This window comes from Cavia porcellus, unplaced genomic scaffold (assembly GCF_034190915.1).
Source record: "Cavia porcellus strain 051 isolate PalLab524CR breed Dunkin Hartley unplaced genomic scaffold, mCavPor4.1 scaffold_1, whole genome shotgun sequence".
NCBI lineage: Eukaryota > Metazoa > Chordata > Mammalia > Rodentia > Caviidae > Cavia > Cavia porcellus.
In genome coordinates, this window is record NW_026947484.1 from 233,877,000 (window position 1) to 233,898,215 (window position 21,216).

At 48.1% G+C, this 21,216-nt stretch overlaps 1 protein-coding gene and 1 long non-coding RNA gene across 9 annotated transcripts in view; both read left to right on the top strand.

The window, feature by feature from the left end:
• Positions 1-21,216, top strand: part of Slc5a6 (solute carrier family 5 member 6) — a 68,965-nt gene that overhangs the window by 8,549 nt on the left and 39,200 nt on the right. For 7 of the 8 annotated variants that reach the window (XM_013155967.3, XM_063230712.1, XM_013155965.3 and 4 more), the window contains 7 exons: positions 253-365; positions 693-760; positions 1,139-1,225; positions 1,337-1,515; positions 1,819-1,922; positions 2,120-2,235; positions 2,548-3,480. In XM_013155967.3, coding sequence (XP_013011421.2) covers positions 253-365; positions 693-760; positions 1,139-1,225; positions 1,337-1,515; positions 1,819-1,922; positions 2,120-2,235; positions 2,548-2,691 — 811 coding nt within the window. In that variant the 3' untranslated portion in view covers positions 2,692-3,480. Of the gene's footprint in view, positions 1-252; positions 366-692; positions 761-1,138; positions 1,226-1,336; positions 1,516-1,818; positions 1,923-2,119; positions 2,236-2,547; positions 3,481-21,216 lie in introns of those variants that run through there. The other variant, XM_063230726.1, reaches the window with a different exon arrangement.
• On the top strand, positions 13,424-20,130 carry LOC134471629 (uncharacterized). The gene is made up of 2 exons (XR_010041132.1): positions 13,424-14,023; positions 19,085-20,130. It is a non-coding gene; the product is annotated as an uncharacterized LOC134471629 (long non-coding RNA).

Genomic DNA, 21,216 nt, shown 5'->3' on the forward strand with positions numbered 1-21,216 from the left:
AGGTCATTTTCCACAATACCAGGAATAAATCCAGTTGAACGAACTGAACTTTCGTCAGAAAAGAATATCGTCTTTGTCCCCCAGGCCTCCTTGGAGGTGGCTGTGTCTGCAGCTGTGAGCATGGTTTCTTGGCTGCCCACACCATCACTCGGGCCTTTAGGATGCTGTTCCCTCTAGGGTCCCCTCTTAGGTCTGCTCTCAGTCCCCCAAAAGCATCACCACTTATCATTCTTTTTTTTTTTTCCTTTCCAGCACCATATCCTCTGCTTTTAATTCATTAGCAACCGTCACAATGGAAGACCTGATTCAACCCTGGTTCCCTAGGTTTTCTGAAACCCGGGCCATCATGCTTTCTAGAAGCATCGGTGGGATTATGTTTCTGTATACCCTTGATTTTTGTTCTGAGATACCTCCTGACTGTTACTGTCAATTTGCAGTAAAAACCCACTTAGTCCTGGGCCCAGCATTTGCCTTTTGCAGCTGGCAGCTTCACTCTGTAGCTGTTTGTTATGGCTTTGCGTTTCCTGGGGAGGATTCTAAGTCACATGGGAGTGAGGAATGGTGGAGGGGGAATTGGGGCACAGAGTCGTAGGCCCTCTTCCCAGGGACATAGAGCCTTGGCTTGGGGAGGTTGCCCACTTTCTCTAGTGTTTATTCACATCTGTTTGTTTCTTCACTCCACATTTTCCCAGCCTTTGGCTACGGGCTGCTTTGTTTGGGAATGGCCTATATTTCCTCCCATTTGGGACCCATGCTGCAGGTAATGACTCCCAAAAGGAAAAAGGATTTGGTAAGGGGGGGAAGGAATTGATTGTAATAGGAACTTGAGGACTGCATCTGTGTCAAGGGGGACTGGCTTAGGGGTCAGGGTCAGAAATCCCCCTTTCTGGAACACCTTTACCTATGAAGAGACTCCCAAGTAGTCAAAATGCCCAGATGATGTTGCCTCCCAGATGCCAAGTCACCAGCCTCCAGGGAGGCTGAATGCCCTTAGCCGTTGCTGCCCTCTGGAATTGACCCAGACAGCAGAGCCAGCGAGGCGGAGACTTTCCCTCATGACTGAGCTCTGTGTCACTAAGGCTGGGTTCCCCAAGCCTGGGTATTCTTTCATTCTTTTTTTCTCACTTGACCTTTCCAGGCAGCGCTCAGTATCTTCGGCATGGTTGGGGGGCCGTTGCTTGGACTCTTCTGCCTTGGAATATTCTTTCCTTGTGCCAACCCTCCTGTGAGTAACACATCTGCTTCCACAGTCCCATGCACAGGGTGCTTCTGGGAATTACTGTCAAGGTTTGGTGAGTTGGCCTGCTGACAGGAAAACCTGCCATGTCTCTGGCAGGGTGCCATCGTGGGCCTGTTGGCTGGACTCATCATGGCCTTCTGGGTCGGCATTGGGAGTCTGGTGACCAGCATGGGGTCAGGCACAGCAACCTCTTCCCTTAACGTGTCCAACTTCTTGCCCAGCAATCTGACCAGCGCAGCTGTGACCACCATGGTGCCCTTGACCAACCTCTCCAAGTGAGTTGGGGATTATTCCTTTTCCACTTGGGGCAGTAGCTCGATGATTTGTTCGTTCCAGGGTTCCACTTGCAGTTCAGGCTGACCTTGAATGCCTGCCTCAGCTTCCTAAGCGCTGGGATCATAGGAGCGCACCAACAGGCCCTAACAGCTTCCTTTTGAGAGACTTCACAGGGTCCTTGCAAAGGGGTCAGATGCCTCAGAGAAGTGTTGGGTTCTAAGGCCAGAAAAGTGGGTGGAGCCCAGAGCTTGAGGCTGTCCTGTGACACATTACTAACTGTCCTCATCCCTGTGCTCTCCCAGGCCCAGAGGCTTACAGCGCTTCTATTCCCTGTCGTATTTGTGGTACAGCGCTCACAACTCCACCACTGTCATCGTGGTGGGCCTGATCGTCAGTCTGCTCACTGGTGAGGGGGTGGGATCACTGCACAGAGGAATAGAGAGGGGTAGAGGGAGTCGCTGGGTGCGGGGCTCTGTCCTCGGAGCCCTTGGGGGTTGGGAACAGCCAGCTTCCCTGCCCAGAAGCAGGAGGTGGGCAGGGCTGCAGCCTTGGGCACCCAGAGGCCTCCCTGTGCTGCAGACTCAGAAGCACCTTTCCCTACAGGGAAGATGCGGGGCCGGACCCTGAACCCTCAGACCATTTACCCCGTGCTGCCGAAACTGCTCGCCCTCCTCCCCTTGTCCTGTCAGAAGCGGCTTTGCGGCAGAAGCCACAGCCAGGTGGGAACCTCTTTCACAGGATCCCTCCTTTCCGGCCAGGTCCCCTTCATCCCCTTCTGTGTCCCCTGTGCCCGGGCCCCGGCTCTCGGACCATCTCCCACAGCAGCCACCCCAGCCTCCACACACAGGGCGGGCTGTGCTGCTTTGGGGGTCAGAAGGCTCAGGGCTTGGCCACTCCACAGCCCCCCAGCCCTGCTCCCCAACTGTGCTCCTCCCTTCCCTCCTCCCACGCCCCCTCCTGGCCTGGCTCTGCGCCTCCCCTCCTGCATATGTGACTCACCACATCCCCACCTTGCTCTGCACCGTCCCCAGAACGCCTCCATGGACACCAGCCTGTTTCCAGAGAAGAAGCAGGGTGTGCTGCAGGACGGCGGGGACAAGTGGACAATGGTTGAGGACGGGCCAAGCCAGGAGGGGCTCAGTCCCTCCTTCATCCTCCAGGAGACCTCACTGTGATGGGGACTCCAGCGGCTGTGGCCTCTGTCCTCACTGCCAAGCAGCCTCCAGAGGCTACTTGGTAGCCTGAGGATGAGTCCCCTGATATGTTGTTCAGATTGACTGTGACCTGGCCCACACCAAAGCACGCTGCTCTTAAAGATTCCCACCAGTAGAAGAAGCTGTTGCACCTTGGGCATGTGTCCCTTGCTAATCTGTTCCCTAGAGGACCAGGCTGCAGGCAGCAGATCATGCCAGAAATGGGAGTTAGGAGCCAGTCCTCTGGGAAAAGGACAATGGCGTCAGAGTCAATGTGGCCAGGTCCTTCGCGTGAGCATAACTGGCTGTGGGGTTGATTTGGCAAGACTGACTGGTGCCACTGCTTCCCTTCTCATCCCGTCTTGGCACCTAGTCTGTCAGCCACAGTGGCCCTGTGATTACTTCCTAGCTGTCTGTGACCCCCAGGCTCCTCTCACTTTCTCTGCCTACCTCCATTCTTGAGAGGAGGGAGGTCTGTTGTCCCAGTGCCTCTCAGAATAGACAAGTACATTTTATCTGCTTCATGTCCAGCAGGCAAGTTCTCCATGTTACCAACTACCTTCTCCACTGCTAAGATGGCCACCTGGGGACAGGGGAGATGTGGATCCGAGGAACTAGGACCATGACCGGGCCCTCTGTGGAGAGTGCCATCCTCCCAGCTCCTGAGCCGGGCCCCTGGTGTTGTTCTGTCATACATGCTCCTATTTGCTTTGGAGTTTCTTCCTCATGTATCTTTGTTCCTAAGGAATAAAAATAGCCATTGGAGCTGGGGGCAGGCCTCCTGTACTCTCTGCTGCTGTCCTTGAGGCCGCCACCCCTGGAGCAGGCGGCCCCTCCCATGTGGGGGGTTGTATCTGCTGAGTGCTGGCTGAGGGGTGGGGTGGGCTTGGAATCTGGCTGCCGTGTCTGTTGTGCCAGTGCTGTTTTATTGGATTGGGAGGTGTTCTGTCCCTCTAAGTTTTCAGGTTCCTTGTGGTTTTGGGGGACGGGTACTGGGGATCGAACTCAACCATGCACTTGCAAGGCAGGCACTTACGCTGCTGAGCTAAATCCCCAGCCCGTGTGGTTAGTTCTTACTGTCCCCACACTTGTCCTTCTCCAAAACGACCTCTGGTGCTCGCTCTGGGATTTTCACCTTGGTGCCTAGAGGGACAACACAAGAGTCTGAGAAACACTTTTAAGCTGGACTGACTGCGCATGCCTTCCCACACCTGCTGTCCCCTGCCTGGCCGGATCCAGCCACCTAGAATAGCTTTCCCAGACCCCTCAGTTGAGTCGTATCCGGGCAGGGCTGAGGTTCAGCCTTGGCCACACCTTCTGTGCCCCCAGCCACAGGCCAGCTAGTTTGCCACCATTGAGTGCAGCCTGCACATTTTGCTTCTATTCCTGCTTCCACCCCAGATCTGTTTAGGTGCTCCAGAGAGAGGATCTCAAAGTGTCGCTCAGGTTGGCCCTCATTTTCTGGGCTCAAATGATCTTCCTAGCTTAGCTTCTGGAGTAGTCTGGACTGCAGCAACTGCCCCCACACCTGGCTGCACCCCAGCTTTCTAAGTCACTCCCCCAGCCTCCTTTCCAGTGCTGTCCTGGTCAGCCCTGTGGAAAAACAGGGCTCGTGCCCAATGCTGGACCTCATCCTGCGCAACCCATATCAGGCTCCCAATGGGCCTTAAATCAGCTGCCTGGTTTTTTTCCTCTGGTGTATCCCTTAGATATACGTAATGATAATATCGTTATAGGGAATCTGTACCTACCCTGCGTGTATCTTCCCCCACCTTCACCCTTCTTCCCCACCTTATTTACAAAAGCTTGTTCCATATTTTTCCTTCTCTTGTCTTGTCCCTTCCTTTTCCCCTCCCCCTCCCTGTTCCTCCTTCTCATCTGAACATTTTCTTCCCATTTCCCAATATCTGTTAAACATTTTGGTCCTTATTACACTTGGTTTTTCACACCAGGGAAACAACTTGATTTATAAATGTGTGTGTCTGATTAATTTCATTTAAGGATGTGGTCTCAAGGTGCCACCATTAAGCTAGAAATGTCTTAAGCTTAATCTTTATGGCAGAGTACTACTCTGTTGCATTAAAAAAAAAATCAAAAAAAAATTTTTTTTGGTACCAGGGATTGAACTCAGGACTATGTACTTGCAAAGCAGGCACTTATACCAGTGAGCTAAATCCCCAGCCCTAAAAACCCACCTCTTTATCCATTCATTGGTTGGTGGGCATTTGGGATATTTCCAACATTTTTTAAAATCACAATTTATTGGTACATTACATAGGTAGATGATAGAGAATTAGTGCCTGTATATAATATAACAATTCTTTTTTTCCCATCCCCCTACTCTCCTTTCAACCCCTCCCCATTTATAAAAGCTTTGTTTCCATTTTTTCCTTTTTAAAATTTTTCCCTTCTTTCCTTCCCTCTGCCCCCACCCATGTTCCCCTCCTTGTTGGAACATTTTCTCCTTATTTTGCAATACCTAACACACATTTTGGTCCTTATGTACACTTGGTTTTTCACACTAGATAAAATATGTTGATATATAAATGTGTGTCCAGTTCATTTCACATAAGAGTGCGGACTCCAGGTGCATCTTTCACTAGAAATGTCTCAAGCCTATTGTTAGGTCCCCCCACCCCGCCCCGTCTGAGAGACAGCACAATCATCATGGCAGAGGGTTCGAAGCTGTGCCCTGATAACGCACACATCCTACTTCCCAGAAGCCCCTATGGCTTCTCCCTCCCATAAGTCTGCCCAAGCTCAGGGATGTAAAAGTTTACCCAATCCCCTGCACTCTCACCAAATAAATCAGCTCACACCAGCCACCAGAGCCCCTCCCCCACCAGAGCCTTATCAGGCAGAGCCTGCCCTTTGTCTGCAGAGTGGCCACAGCCTTCCTTGTGGTGACTCCCTCCTGCCCTCCCTGCTTATTAAACTCTTTTCTTATCTACTTGCCTCCTCTCTTTAATATTCTGCGCTGCTCTAGATTGAGTACAAATCACTCAATCACCTCTCCTTCACGGTAGAGTAGTACTCCATTGTATAATAAAAGAAATCCACATTTTTATCCGTTCATTGGTTGGTGAGCATTTGGGCTGCTTCCAAGATTTAGCTGTTAGGAACTGCTGCTATAAACATGGACAAGCACATCACTATGGAATGATGCTTTTGTTTCAGGAAGATACTAAAGAGAGAAATAACTGGGTCAAATGGATCCTCTAATTTTAGTTTTTTTTGTTTTTAGTTTTAGTTTTTGAGGTATCTCTGCTGATTTACACATTGGTCACAGCAGCTATGCTGCCACCAAACTGGAGAAGTGTTCCAGCCAGCATTTGTTATTGGTTGATTTCTTGATAATTCTTATCTTTCTTGCCATTTCTACTTCTGAGAAGTGTCTATTCATGTCGGATACCAATTTTTAGATTGGATCTTTAAATTTGGGGGGTCTTATTATTTATGAGTTCTTCATATATTCTGCAAATTAGTCCTTCAAGGAACAGCAAAATCTTTTTTCCCACACTGTGGGTTGTCTCTACTCTGTTGGTGGTTTCTCTTCCTGTGCAAAAGCTTTTTAATAAGATGAGATTCCCAGTTGTTGATTCTTTGAGATATTTCCTGTGTGATTTTGTTCATAAGGTATTAACCTACATTAGTGTCTTCAAGAACTCTACCAAGTCTATCTTCCAGCACACTGAATGTATCTTTTACTACTAAGATCTTTGATCCGTTCTGGTTTTAGGTTAGTGCCCGGTGAATGGGTCCAGTTTTAATCTTCAGCATGTGTAAAGCCAGTTTTCCAGTACTGTTTATTAAAGAGGCTGTCTTTGTTCCAGTGAAGGTGTTTGGCACCTTTGTCAAAGACAAGGTGACTGAATATGCTTAGAGTTGGTTTTGCATCTTCTAATCTGTTCTGTTGATCCTTGGATCTGTTTTTTGCCAGTAGCATCCTGTTTTTGTCACTCTAACTTTTGAGTATAATTTCAAGGGGATTGTGATGCCCAGAATTACTTTTGCAATTCTAGGTCTAATCTGATTCCAAATTAATTTTAGGATTGTTTTCTCTATTCATGTGAGATGTAGTATTGATATGGATTGTATTAAACCAATTGTAAAAACAATTTTGGGAATATGACCACTTTCACTATATTGGTTGTTCCTATCCAAGATTGAGGAATATCTTTTCATTTTCTGATATCCTCTTCAATCTCCTTTTTCAGAGTATTGCAGTTTTCAACTTAAAGTTCTTTTACTTCCTTCACTAGATTGATTCCTAGGTGTTTCATTATTTGGACGCTATTGTGAACCTCTTTCTCTCTCAGTGAGTTTGTTATTCATGTATTTCCTGTACTATTGTACTTCCTGGCTGTTGATTTTTGAGTGTTGATTTTGTATCTAGCTATGTGACTGAATTTGATTATAATTTGGAAATCTTTTGGTGGAGTATTTGGGAACTTCTACGTAGAATATCATGTTATCCATAAATAATGAATAATTCAGCCTCTCCGTTTCCTATTTTATTTCTGTCTCTTGTCTAATTGCTGTGGCTAATGTTTCCAGATAATTATAGTGAGTAAGAGCAGTGACAATGGACATCTCTGTTTTATTCCTGATTTTAGAGCGAAAGCTTTCAGTTTTTGTTCATTAGTATGATGTTGACTGTTGGTTTGCCATAGATGATTTTTAACAGATTGAGATAAAGACCACATTCCACTTTACTGTAGAGTGTTTTTTTTTTTTTAATGATAAACAGTTGGGGCATGGTGGTGCATGCCTGTAATCCCAGCACTGTGGGAGGCTGAGATAGGAAGATGCTTACAAGTTTGAGACCAGCCTGCGTTACAAAGTGAACTCTAGCCCAGCCTGAACTGTATAGCAAGACCTGGTCTCAAAAAGACAAATAAATAAAAAATAAATAAAATCATAAGCAGGTGTTGGACTTTGTCAAATCCTTTTTCTGCATCTACTGAGATCATAAGGTTTTTGTCATTCTTAATATGGTGCATAACATTTATTGATTTGCATATGTTGAGCCATCCCTGCATCCCTAGGATGAATCCTACTTGGTCCTGGTGTACAATCTTGATGATTTACTGCCTTCTGTTTGCCAGTATCTTAAGGATTTTTGCATCTATGTTCGTTAAAAAGATTGGCCTTTAGTTCTCTTTTTTGGTAGGATCCTTTTCTAGTTTTGGTATCAGGGTAATGCTTGCTTCCGGAAATGAATTTGGGAGTATATTTCCCTTTCAATTTAATTAAAGAGTTAAAGAAACAGTGGCATTAAGTCTTCTTTAAATTTCTTGAGTTCAACAGTGAACCCATCAGGGCTTGAATTTTTCTTTTTTGGTAGGTTTTTAATTACATCTTTAATTTTATTGACGGATATTGGTTTATTTAGAGTTTTTGCATCTTCTTAATTCAGCTTTGGTAATTCATATGTATAGGAATCTGTCCATTTCTTCTGTATTTTCCATCTTCAGAATACAAGTTTTCAATGTAGGTATATGTAGGGAGCCGAGTGACAGCCCATTGCTGCCTCCCTGCCTCTCTCTCCTATGGGCACTGCATCTGCCTACATTAACCATAATCCTCTTCTGCTTACGTCACGTATCCGGATGTGATGGTGACTCTGTTGTATTCACCCCTTAACCTCTTCCTGTCCCACCTCCCGCCCTTGGCCTATAAAAGGTGTGATCATTTCCTAAATAAACGGAAGCTTGATAGGATTATTTCGACTTGCTTTCATCTCTCTTTGTCTCCCCCATGTCTTTTATTTAATCCCTGTTCCCCCTCCAGGAGTTCTCCATGGATTGATCTGCAGGCCGGATCAAGTGGCGCCCAATGTGGGGCTCCTGGCATGGAGGAGTTAACGAGGGAGCCATTCGAGAGACAGCAGGCTTAAACTAAAAGTGAAAACAAATTAAACCAAAGACCGCGGCAAGGAGTGAACAAACTAAATCAAGGATTAAGCTTAAAGCAACAGGACATTAAATTAAGTACTAAGGCCTGCGCAGATGACTACCCAACGTCCTGCCCGAGTCATGGTGAGTAAACGGCAACCCCATTTCCTTTCCCGGACATCGGTCAAGTATTGAGCGAATACAAATTGTTCGTGGGAGGCCTTATAAAGGCATTAAAGACAAGAGGGGTAAGGGTTAGAACAAAAAAATTATTGCAGTATTTTCAATTTATTCATAAGGTTTACCCTTGGTTCCCCCTAGAGGGTTCTATAGATACCAAGAGGTGGAATAGAATAAGAGATGCTTTAAAAGATTATTATAGAGTTTTCGGTCCAGAAAATGTTCCTGTGACCACCTTTACATATTGGAATTTAATCTCTAAACTGCTTGCCCAGCGGCATGCAGATCCTCAGGTTGAGGAGACAGTTGCACTAGGTGAGGATGCCCTGCGTGACTCCATTAATTCTACCTCAAAACCGTCCTCAAAAAAATCTAAAGCCTCTGATTTCTCAGATGCAGAGGATGATGGCCTGTTAGAGGTCCTCCTACATGGTGATCTGCCACCACTTCCTCCTGTTGACATAATCAACAGGTCCCAGGATGGCGGCCCGCCACTCCCCGTGCCTCCATGGCCAATTGGGGATTCATATAAGCCTTTATACCCAGGCCTTTCTGATTCTCAAGAGGTCAACTGGGAACAACCAACACAACAAGCCTCTACATATCACCCTGACCCTGTTGCAGCACCGGCCACTATTAGCCATCCCCTGACTATGATGATGCACTCAGCATCTGCTCTCAACCTTCTAGCACATTAGCGGAATTAGAGCCAAAAAAAAAAAAAAAAAAAAAAAAAAAAAAAAGGATCTTTTAAAACAGATACAGCTAAAAAAAAAAAAATGCCAAAATCTTTCAATTCAATTGCAGGCCCTCCAAGCTACACAGTTTTATAGTGTCCTTGAGATGGCGCCTGCCTCCAGCACGCCTTGTGGCACGCTTAGTTCTGCCTCTGGCAACCAGCCTAAAATGGCTTTCCCAGTCACAGAGGCCCTTACTCCCCCACGGGATGTTAAAGAGGGCACTGAACCACAAGCTATTAGGATACATACACCTCTCACCTTGGCAGCCTTAAAAGAGTTAAAGGCCGCAGTCTCTCAATATGGCCCCTTACCTCTAAAAAGCTTGCAGCCGCACAGCAGCTGGTGCAAAACTAGTTAGATGCATGCCACATTGTCCCTAGTAATTCCCCTTGAAACACACCTATCTTTGTTATTCACAAAAAGTCCGGGAAATGGAGGCTGCTACAAGACCTTAGGGCAATAAGTAAGACAATGGTCTTAATGGGGCCCCTACAGCCAGGCCTCCCCTCACCCAGTGCCATTCCCCTGGGATTTTTTAAAATTGTCATAGATCTTAAAGATTGCTTTTTCTCTATTCCTTTACATCCAAATGACCAAAAGCATTTGCCTTCAGTCTCCCATCAATTAATTTTAAAGCCCCTATGCAGAGATTTCAATGGCGCATTTTGCTGCAAGGTATGGCTAACTCCCCCACACTATGCCAGTCTTTTGTAGCCACTAAGATACAGCCAGTCAGAGATCATTGGCCACATATCTATATTATTCATTATATGGGCAATATCCTCTTGGCAGGAGATGACCAAAACCAAACCCTAAGGTGCTACCAGGACTTACAGGTTGCTTACAAGAGGCTGGACTTCAAATAGCCCCTGATAAAGTACAGCTTACTGATCCATATACATACTTGGGTTTCCAATTACGTGGCACTCAAATACTCTCTCCAAGGCTCCAACTGAGGCTTGATGACCTCAGAGCACTTCATGACTTCCAAAAACTATTGGGAGACATTAATTAGCTCATACCATTTTTAAAACTAACTAAACATGATTTACAGCCCCTTTATGCACTGCTTCGGGGAGACATAGATCCAACCTCCCCCCGAGAGCTTACACCTGATGCCAGGAGAGCGCTCAGTAAAGTAAAAGAGGCTATTGCTCAACAAACTGTTTCCTTTATGGACTACAATGAGCCTTTACAGTTTCTCATTTTTAATACAAAGCTTTGTCCCACAGCAGTGTTCTGGCAACAAGCTCCCCTCATGTGGGTCCATTTATCAGTCTCCCCCAAAAAAACACTCCTGCCTTATTTCCAGGCTGTCTCAGACCTAATAATTCAGGGTAGAAAGCAAGGAAAATGTTACTTTGGCAAAGAACCAGACATTATCATTCAACCTTTTACAAAGACCAAATAGATTGGCTACTTCAGACTACGGAAGTGTGGCCTATTGCCTTAGCTTCCTTTTCAGGGACTATTGACAATCATTACCCTCCAAATAAGCTAGTTGACTTTGCTAATTATCACCCATTTATATTCCCTAAGATCACAGCTTCACAACCCCTTCCAGGTGCCCTGGTGTTATTCACTGGTGGCTCACCCTCCGGAAGGGCCACTTATGTATCCCAAAACAATGTTTCTACCCTCCAGGCAGACACTTCCTCTGCCCAGTTAGCAGAGTTAGAAGCTATTCTTGCAGCCTTTGCTGCTTACTCCCACCGACCCTTTAATTTGTATACTGACAGTGCTTACCTTGCTCAGTCTGTTCCACTATTGGAGACTGTTGCTACCATCTGTCATGCTTCCCCGGCTGCAAATCTGTTCAAACGATTGCAATGCGTCATACAGCTTCGCCGTCATAAGTTCTTTATTGGTCATCTTCGGGCCCATTCCAACCTCCCTGGGCCTCTTGCCCAAGGATATCATTTGGCTGATGTTGCTGTACAAGCACAGGTTTTTATGACTCATGACTCCAAGGTGTCTGAGGCCCAACAGGCCCATCAGCTACATCACCTCAATGCTCACACCCTCTGCCTGCTCTACAAAATTACCCAAGAGCGAGCCAGACAAATTGCAAAAAATTGCCCCTCTTGCGCTATCCACTTACCTATTCAACACCTAGGAGTCAACCCAAGAGGTTTAATTCCTAACGCCTTATGGCAAATGGATGTTACCCATTTCAATGAGTTCGGCAATCTAAAATATGTACATGTCATTATTGACACATATAGTAGCTTCAGTTTTGCCACTCTCCAGACTGGAGAAGCTGCTAGACACATTATAGCCCATATGCTGTCAGCCTTCTCAGTTCTGGGATGTCCTCAACAGCTTAAGACCGATAATGGCCCTGGCTATACCAGTACCTCCTTCGCTCAATTTTGCAAGAGCCTTAATATCCTCCACAGGTATACCTTATAATCCTCAGGGACAAGGCATTGTTGAACGTGCGCATCGTTCCCTTAAATTCACCATAGATAAAATAAAAAGGGAGACATGGTACCCCACCCGGGGGTCCCCTAGAAATGTCCTTTCACATGCTCTTTTTATTTTAAATTTTCTGACCCTGGATGCTTCAGGCTGCTCCACAGCATCTCGGTTTTGGCATACTCAGACTCAAACACGGTTTGCATCTGTTTTATGGAGAGACCCACTAACCAATGTGTGGAATGGCCCCGACCCAGTCCTTATCTGGGGACGCGGTTCAGTGTGTGCTTACTCTCAACAAGATAGAGAAGCTAGATGGCTACCTGAACGCCTCGTAAAACAAGTAGACAGTTCTTCAAAGACCCCATGCAACGCCCAGGAATAATGTCATTTCCTGAGGCACAATCCCCTGTGTTCTCTTACAGGTGACACAACTCCCTGGAGCCTTATGCTGCCTAGTCAGCCTTCTCCTTGAGCCATACTACACCCATGGTGGATTTTGACCCCTGCCAAACAGACTACAACTGCTGACAGCCATGCACAAAACCCCATGACTGCGGAAGAGCCTCTTCTCGGTCTGGAGGAACATACACCAGCCAAACAGACTGCGTCCAATGTTATGCGAGGCATGCTGCAAGACATAGGAGAATGACTTCATACAGAGACACCAACAAATGGCTGTCAATCCCTTCTCCACGATATGTGTCTTGGGGGGAGATTTTCCCTTACCTAGTGCCCCTTTTGGGTCCCCTGGTTGCCCTATTGCTTCTCCTTTCTGTGAGTCCTTGTATTTTTCAGAGGATTATGATGTTCATTAATAACCAGATAGATGCGTTTATGGCAAAGCCCATTCAGGTACACTATCATCAGCTGGAGATGGCAGATCAACAAACCTACCGGGAAGGAATTCCCACGAGTGCCCATATGACGATGCAGCCTAACTGCCCTGGGGCAATGGACAGGCAATCAGAGACGGGCAACTAGGACATGCATGTTAATTCCAACGGCCACCTAAGTCAGGCACAGGACCAACTGCTGTTCTGCAAGCCCATGACGGGTAAGGCCTGGTTGAGTTCATGCAGTGAGGTCCTTGACCTAAGACAGACGCTGTCCAGCAGGGCCTGCCATACTCTTGATTAAATAATATAAAGAGGGAGGAGATGTAGGGAGCCGAGTGACAGCCCATTGCTGCCTCCCTGCCTCTCTCTCCTATGGGCACTGCATCTGCCTACATTAACCATAATCCTCTTCTGCTTACGTCACATATCCGGATGTGACGGTGACCCTGTTGTATTCACCCCTTAACCTCTTCCTGTCCCACCTCCCGCCCTTGGCCTATAAAAGGTGTGATCATTTCCTAAATAAACCGAAGCTTGATCGGATTATTTTGACTTGCTTTCATCTCTCTTTGTCTCCCCCATGTCTTTTATTTAATCCCCGTTCCCCCTCTAGGAGTTCTCCATGGATTGATCTGCAGGCCAGATCAGGTATAGATGATCTTCTGAATTTCTGTAGGGTCTGTTGTGATTTCACCTTTTTCATTCCTTTTTTTTTTTAACCAAAACTGAACTGTTGGGAGCCGCGTCTGTGATAGCTCGCCTTGCGCGGCGGACGTGCGGCCTGTGGTAAAGAGCAAAGCCTGAGGTAGATTACCCCTCCCATCGAATATGTTAGTTTCCTGCTTACCGCGTAAACAACCCGCTCAACAATATAGTCTGCCTGGCAACTGATGATGTTAGCCAATCAGCTTGCCTTGCTTACTTTAACATGATTGGACACTGTACCCGTATATATACCGGTGCCACCCCTGGGCGGAAGAAGAAGCCAGGTAGAAGCCCGGAAGTAGAAGCCCAGAAGGAGCCGCGGAGAGCGGACCAGAGGAGGCTTCGGCTGGGAGCGATCCCAGGGCAGGCTGTACGGAGAAGGAAAATAAAAAGAAAAGGTTGTCCACTACCAGACTTTGTCGTGTGTCCTTCCTGCCGGCCGGGAGCGGACATCGACATTTGGAGGCCCGCCCGGGGACTGATCACCCCCGAGACGTGGAAGTGGACAACGCTCCAGTACAGAGCTGCGAGACAGGTGAGTTGGGGATAAGCCTGGGCTCTGGGTGGCGCGCACCTACAGGGCTTTTAGACTCCCCTCAGGCTCACGCGTAAGTGGCGGATTCCTTGGGCCTCACGCGGTGAGTAACATATTAAAAGATGGGAAACATGTTAGGTAGCAACACTAAGAGCGAGGGTGGTTGTGGAGAAAGCTCTCAAGAGCTTACAAAAGTACGCAGGGTATCTGAGCAGGCCCAGTCAGGGAGCTCCCGAGAGGGGTCCGTCAAGGGGAACAAGGATGCTAAGGAGGAGGACGGGGCTCTAGCCTCGGAGTCGTCTGACTCCGAGGACGAGGGAAAGTTGAATGGCAAGGAGGCCAAAGAGACCAGCTGTCAGGAGCCTAAATCGCTCAATAAGGAGTCGCAGGGTTCTTTTCCAGCGTTGCCCCGCGAATTGCGCTCTGCTCAACCTGGTCTGCGGAGGAGTAGAGAGCTCCTGAGCGCTCCCCGGCGCGAGAGGGAGGCGAAGCCTTCCGCCCCACCTTGGGGGCCGTTTCCGGAGGCGATTCCTCGCCACGAGGCGGCCGCCCGGGAGCTCTCTCCCCTTTCGCCAGAACAGGAAGTGATGCACGGGCCCCCATTTTCCGCCCAATCACGGCCGCTGTCTTATGCTCCGCCGCCGGCGGGTCGGTATTTTTACAGGCGGCTTTGGCAGGGGGGACGCTTGTCTCATGAGGTACATCCACCTGGGATAGATAGTGGCCCCTACGGGATATTTCCTGTACAAGTAGCTATGGGCCAGGGACGCAATGTATGGGAGCCTTTTGAGATAAAGCAGATTAGAGAACTTAAAAATGCAGTTACAACCTTTGGGCCGACTGCGCCTTACACCATTGCCATGCTGGAGAATCTGTCTTCTGGGCCCCTCACCCCCGCGGACTGGATTCAGCTGGCAAAGGCGTGTCTGCCCTCGGGCAGTTACCTGGATTGGCGAGCCTGGTACGCAGAGTTCTCTGCAGAGCAGGCTGAGAGAAACGCCAATCGGGGAAACCGGGGGTGGAACAAGGAAATGCTTATGGGAGAAGGTCGGCACGCTGATGACCAGACCCAGTTCCCCAGCGCTGTCTATGAACAAATCAATGCCATAGGGCTCCGCGCCTGGAAACAGGTAAGTGGTGCCGGAACTGCCTCCTTGTGTCTTTCAAAAATAATTCAGGGTACCACAGAGCCATTTGTTGACTTTGTGGCCCGAATGCAAGATGCTGCCGATAAGATATTTCCTGATCCGGGAGTGGCTCAACCGCTGGTAAGACAGCTGATTTTTGAGCAATGTACAAAGGAGTGCAAGGCAGCGATAGCTCCTCATAAGAACAAGGACCTCAACGCCTGGATTAGGATATGCAGAGAGATAGGGGGGCCGCTCTCCAACTCGGGAGTGGCTGCTCTCCTGGCCGCGGCTGTACAGCAGAGGGGACCTCGCGGGTTAGAAGGGGAATGTAAGGCTAAAGGGTGTTTTGCCTGCGGGGAGCCAGGACACATTAAACGTCATTGCCCAAACAATGCAGATGCTAGGCCTCGCCCTAGGAATGAAGAACCATATGTTTGTGGGCGATGCAAAAAGGGATCACACAACGCTGAGGAGTGTAGGTCGGTCTTTGATGCTCAGGGCAACCGTATTTGTGGACAAGATGCTAGAGAGCCAAAAAACGGCCAGAGGGGGCCCCCTTCACAGGCGGGCCCCCGCCCCAGAGACAGGACAGCTCAGGGTGGCAGCCTTCAACAAGGGCCACCCCTGGGTCAGCAGGTGTGGACCTCAGTGTCGCCTCAGGACTTATATTAGTGCCTGATATGGGTGTTCAAGTGGTTGAAACCACCTTTAAGGGACCGTTACCCGAAAATTCCGTGGGTCTGGTGATCGGGAGATCCTCCACGGCCCTTCGGGGTCTCACAGTAGTCCCAGGGGTCATAGACTCAGACTACACAGGACATATTAAAATTATGGTTCAATCTCTTGTGGGTACTATGGTAATCAATAAAGGAGACAAGATAGCGCAGCTCTTGCTGCTCCCCAGTCTCCACAAGAGATTTCCCTCAAAGCAGAAAATTAGAGAAAGTCAAGGTTTCGGTTCCTCAGGGGAAGTCTTTGAGGGACTCCATATGACACTTGGTAAAAGGCCCATGCTCTCACTTAAGGTCAATGGCAAGAATATAACAGGGCTCCTAGACACAGGAGCTGACCGTTCCATTATCTCCAGAAAGGATTGGCCTTCCAACTGGCCCACCAACACTGCAGATAACACGCTGCAGGGCCTGGGGATGGTGTCAGCTCCTCAGGTTAGTGCTTCAACCCTGCTCTGGTGCGATGAGGAGGGTCATCAGGGCCATTTCCAACCGTTTGTGTTGCAGTTGCCAGTGTCTCTATGGGGAAGGGACATCCTCACTCAGATGGATGTCACGCTTACGTCAAACTGCTCCCCCCAGGCTAAGGATATACTCAGGAACCAGGGATATACCCCCGGCAAAGGCTTGGGCAATGCCCTGCAGGGTCGGACATCCCCAATACCAGTAGAGAACAAAAAAGGTAGGCAAGGGCTGGGTTTTTCTTAGGGGCCGCTGAAGAAGCTCTCCTACCCACTTCGATCAAAATCACCTGGAAATCAAATGATCCGGTTTGGGTACCTCAGTGGCCCCTGCCTAAGGAGAAGCTATTAGCCTTGTCAGAAATAGTCAGTACACAACTTAGATTAGGACATATTAAGCCGTCAACCTCCCCATGGAACACCCCCATTTTTATAATTAAGAAAAGGTCTGGCAAGTGGAGGCTGCTCCATGATCTAAGGGCGGTCAACGCGCAGATGCAGCCCCTGGGGGCGGTCCAGAGGGGGCTGCCAGCTCTCTCAGCCATCCCTCAGTCCTGGCCAGTTTATGTTATAGACCTTAGAGACTGTTTCTTCTCAATTCCCCTGCACCCAGAGGACACTCATAGGTTCGCCTTTACTTTGCCCACCATTAACCAAGAAAGCCCTGATCTCAGATACGAGTGGGTAACGTTGCCCCAAGGTATGGCCAACAGTCCCACTATGTGTCAGATTTACCTTGATTCCCTACTGGCCCCCCTATGAAAATCCTTTCCCAAGATAAGATGTATGCATTACATGGACGACCTTTTGCTCAGCGGCAGGGACCCAGACATGCTAAATAATATGCTCAGCCAGTTGGTCGAGGCCCTGAGACAAGCTAATCTGCATGTTGCCCCCGACAAGATTCAGGGAGGAGAAATGGTGACCTACTTAGGCGTGAGAATCTCCCCTATGCTAGTCTCTCCGCAGAAGGTCACCATTAGGACGGATGGCGTTAGGACCCTAAATGACATGCAAAAGCTATTGGGAGACATTAATTGGATTAGGCCATATTTACATATACCAAATTCAGATCTCAAACCCCTGTTCGACCTTCTGAAGGGAGACCCAGATATAGCCTCCCACAGGAGGCTCACTCCTGAGGCAAGAGCTGCCTTACAGAGAGTGGAAAAAGCCTTAGGTGGGGCTACCTTACACAGAATTGAACCAGGGCGACCCTTTGATGTCTGTTTGCTACAGACTAGTCTACAGCCTACAGTGGTGATTTGGCAGAAAGGACCACTACTGTGGATACACCCTAAGGTCTCACCTGCAAAAGTCATAGAGCATTACCCGGAGGCAGTCGCTTCATTGGCCCTTGAAGCGCATGATAGAGCTGTCCAACATTTTGGCTCAGGACCACAAGCCATCCGAGTACCCTATACCGCCAGCCAGATCAAGACCCTGGCTGCCTGCATAGATACCTGGGCCATTCTGAGATGTGTTTTCCATGGGGATATAAACAATCAATACCCTAAAGACCCTATCTTGTCATTTGTCACTCAGCACCCTATAATTTTTCCAAAGGTTACTGCCTCTGAGCCATTAGTCCCAGCAACTACAATATACACAGATGGCTCCAAGACGGGGATAGGCACCTATGTGATCCTAGGCAAGCCCCCGGTTACCATACAATTTAAACCAGATCAGCCTCAGGTGGTAGAACTGCAGATCGTTAAAATGATTCTTGAACGGTTCTCAGAAGCCATTAACATTGTCTCCGATTCTAGGTATGTGGTCAATGCTATGCAAGTGCTTGAGACTGCCAGTTTAATTAGATCCACTTCCACAGTGGCTGGACTGTTCCTGTCTATCCAGACATTGCTTCAGAACAGACACCATAAGGTCTTCACCACCCACATAAGAGCACATACATCCCTGCCGGGGCCCATGGCACAGGGGAATGCGGCTGCTGACACTGCCACTCGCCCGTTATGGATTTTTACCTTACTAACACCAATCGAGCGAGCCCGTGCCTTCCATGATAAGTTTCATGTTAATGCCAGGACACTAGCAAACCATTTCCATGTTTCTAGAGCAGATGCACGAGATATCGTGCGACTATGTGACTCCTGTGCCACATACAAACCTGCCATACCGATGGGAGTAAACCCTCGAGGTTTGATCCCTGGTGATGTTTGGCAGATGGACATCACACATATACAGGAGTTTGGGACTCTTAAATATGTTCATGTTTCCACAGACACCTGTTCTCACGTCATATTTGCAACAGCAGAAACAGGTGAAAAAGTGTCTAATGTGATCAATCATTGCCTGGCAGCTTGGGCCGCATGGGGCAAACCAAAAATATTAAAAACTGATAATGGACCAGCCTATATAGGCAAAGCCTTCAATGAGTTCTGCAAAATGATGGAGGTTCAATTAAAACATGGTATCCCATACAATCCCCAAGGTCAAGGAATCATTGAGAGGGCTCATAGAAGCCTCAAAGAAATTTTACAAAAACAAAAAGGGGGAGTAGGCCAAGGCCTGGCCCCAAAGGCATGATTATCCATGGCACTATTCACACACAATTTTTTAAATTTAAATAATGATAATTGCTCCCCAGCCGTGGAGCACTGCAACCCTTCCCCCAACCATAAAGGGTGGGTGAAGTGGAAAGATGTCCTGACGGGACAATGGATGGGCCCGGATCCAGTGGTCAGCTGGAACCGAGGCGCGGTTTGTGTTTTCCCACAGGAACCGGGACGAGAACCACTGTGGATACCGGAGAGACTGACACGGGCAACAAAGCCCTCGACTGAAGATCAGACCTGCCCTACTGGAGATCCATCACAGACCAACCAATAAGATGAATAGAAATAGCGGTAGCCCGAAATGGACAAGAAGATCCTCAGGCATATGCATGGCTTGCTCAATTGGCCCACGACCGAGTCTAGATATGGCGGGCATCCCTCATTCTCCTCCATAAGGTGACAATACACAGCAGGGTAGGTGAGTCAATGACGGGTAAGAGCGTGCCTCCCCAGCACGACTCGACCTAAGCCAGGCCCTACCCCATCCTGCACGTAAGCCGCTGGACTGTTAGATGCTGCCCAGGTCTAAATTTCTCTCCGAGGGGATTTCTTTACGGAGAGGAAATGAGTGCAAGCTTGTGTGCATCCAGGTTCCGTCCAGTTTGTGCCTGGCCCTAGAAAAAGGACGAGGGCCTCAGGGCCTTGGCAGACCATGGCATGGCCAACCAGGGTCTAAGCCAAGGACCTACGGTGGACCTACACATAGGGCATAAGCCTCTGCACCCAGTCCAGGAAGGGCTACGATGCGCACATTCATAAAAAATAAAATAGGGGGAGATGTTGGGAGCCGCGTCTGTGATAGCTCGCCTTGCGCGGCGGACGTGCGGCCTGTGGTAAAGAGCAAAGCCTGAGGTAGATTACCCCTCCCATCGAATATGTTAGTTTCCTGCTTACCGCGTAAACAACCCGCTCAACAATATAGTCTGCCTGGCAACTGATGATGTTAGCCAATCAGCTTGCCTTGCTTACTTTAACATGATTGGACACTGTACCCGTATATATACCGGTGCCACCCCTGGGCGGAAGAAGAAGCCAGGTAGAAGCCCGGAAGTAGAAGCCCAGAAGGAGCCGCGGAGAGCGGACCGGTAGAGGCTTCGGAGCGAAGCCCGGAAGGAGCCGCGGGGAGCGGACCAGAGGAGGCTTCGGCTGGGAGCGATCCCAGGGCAGGCTGTACGGAGAAGGAAAATAAAAAGAAAAGGTTGTCCACTACCAGACTTTGTCGTGTGTCCTTCCTGCCGGCCGGGAGCGGACATCGACACTGAACCAAGATTTTATTTTTTTCCAAATCCATTATGTTCAAGGATAAAAAGAAACAAAAAGAAGATGAAGAAAAAGACTACAACAGAATTTCAAAACACATCAATTGGGACAATGATGGTACATACACTGCATGTTGTCATCCCCAAATCATTCACCCAGAGCACAAGACATCTGCATCCAGTTGTACAGACAATATCTGCACAAATCTTTCTCTTAGGTGAACTCAGAGAAATCAGTAGTATAACTGTGTTAACTATTTATCTATTTCTGTGGATGGCCATTTAGGTTGTTTCTAAGATCTGGCTGTTACAAACTGCTGCTATAAACATGGGTGTACAGCCGGGCATGGTGGCTCACACCTGTAATCCCAGCACTCGGGAGCTGAGGCAGGAGGATCGTTGCAAGTTCGAGACCAGCCTGGGCTACACAGTGAGCTCAAGGCCAGCCTGAACTGCATAGAGACTCTGTCTCAAAAAGACCAAAAAGAAAAAGAAAAAGAAAACATGGGTGTACATATATCACTGTAGTATGATGTTTTTAATTCTTTTGGGAAGACACCCAGAAGGGGAATAACTGAGTTGAATGGAATCTCTAGTCCTAGTATTTTGAGAAATCTCCACACTGTTTTCCACAGTGGTTGTACCAGTCTGCATTCCCACCAACAGTGGAGAGTTCTTTTTTCTCCACAGCTCCTCTAGCATTTGTTAGTGCTTGATTTCTTGATACTAGCCATTCTTTCTGGTGTGAGGTGAAATCTCAGTGTTGTTTTAATTTGCATCTCTCAAATGACCAGTGACATTGAACATTTTTTTCACATATTTATTTGTTTGTATTTCTTTCTCTGGCTCATCTCAGATGCCTGTTTTTGGACTGGGCCTTTAAATTCTGGGGGACTGATTGTTTTTTGAGTTCTTTATATGTTCTCCCTAGTAATCCTTTGAGAACAGCTGGCAAACATTTTCTCCCAAGTTGTGGGTTGTCTCTCCACTCTGTTGGTGTTTTCTTTTGCTGTGCAAAAGCTTTTCAGTAAGGTGA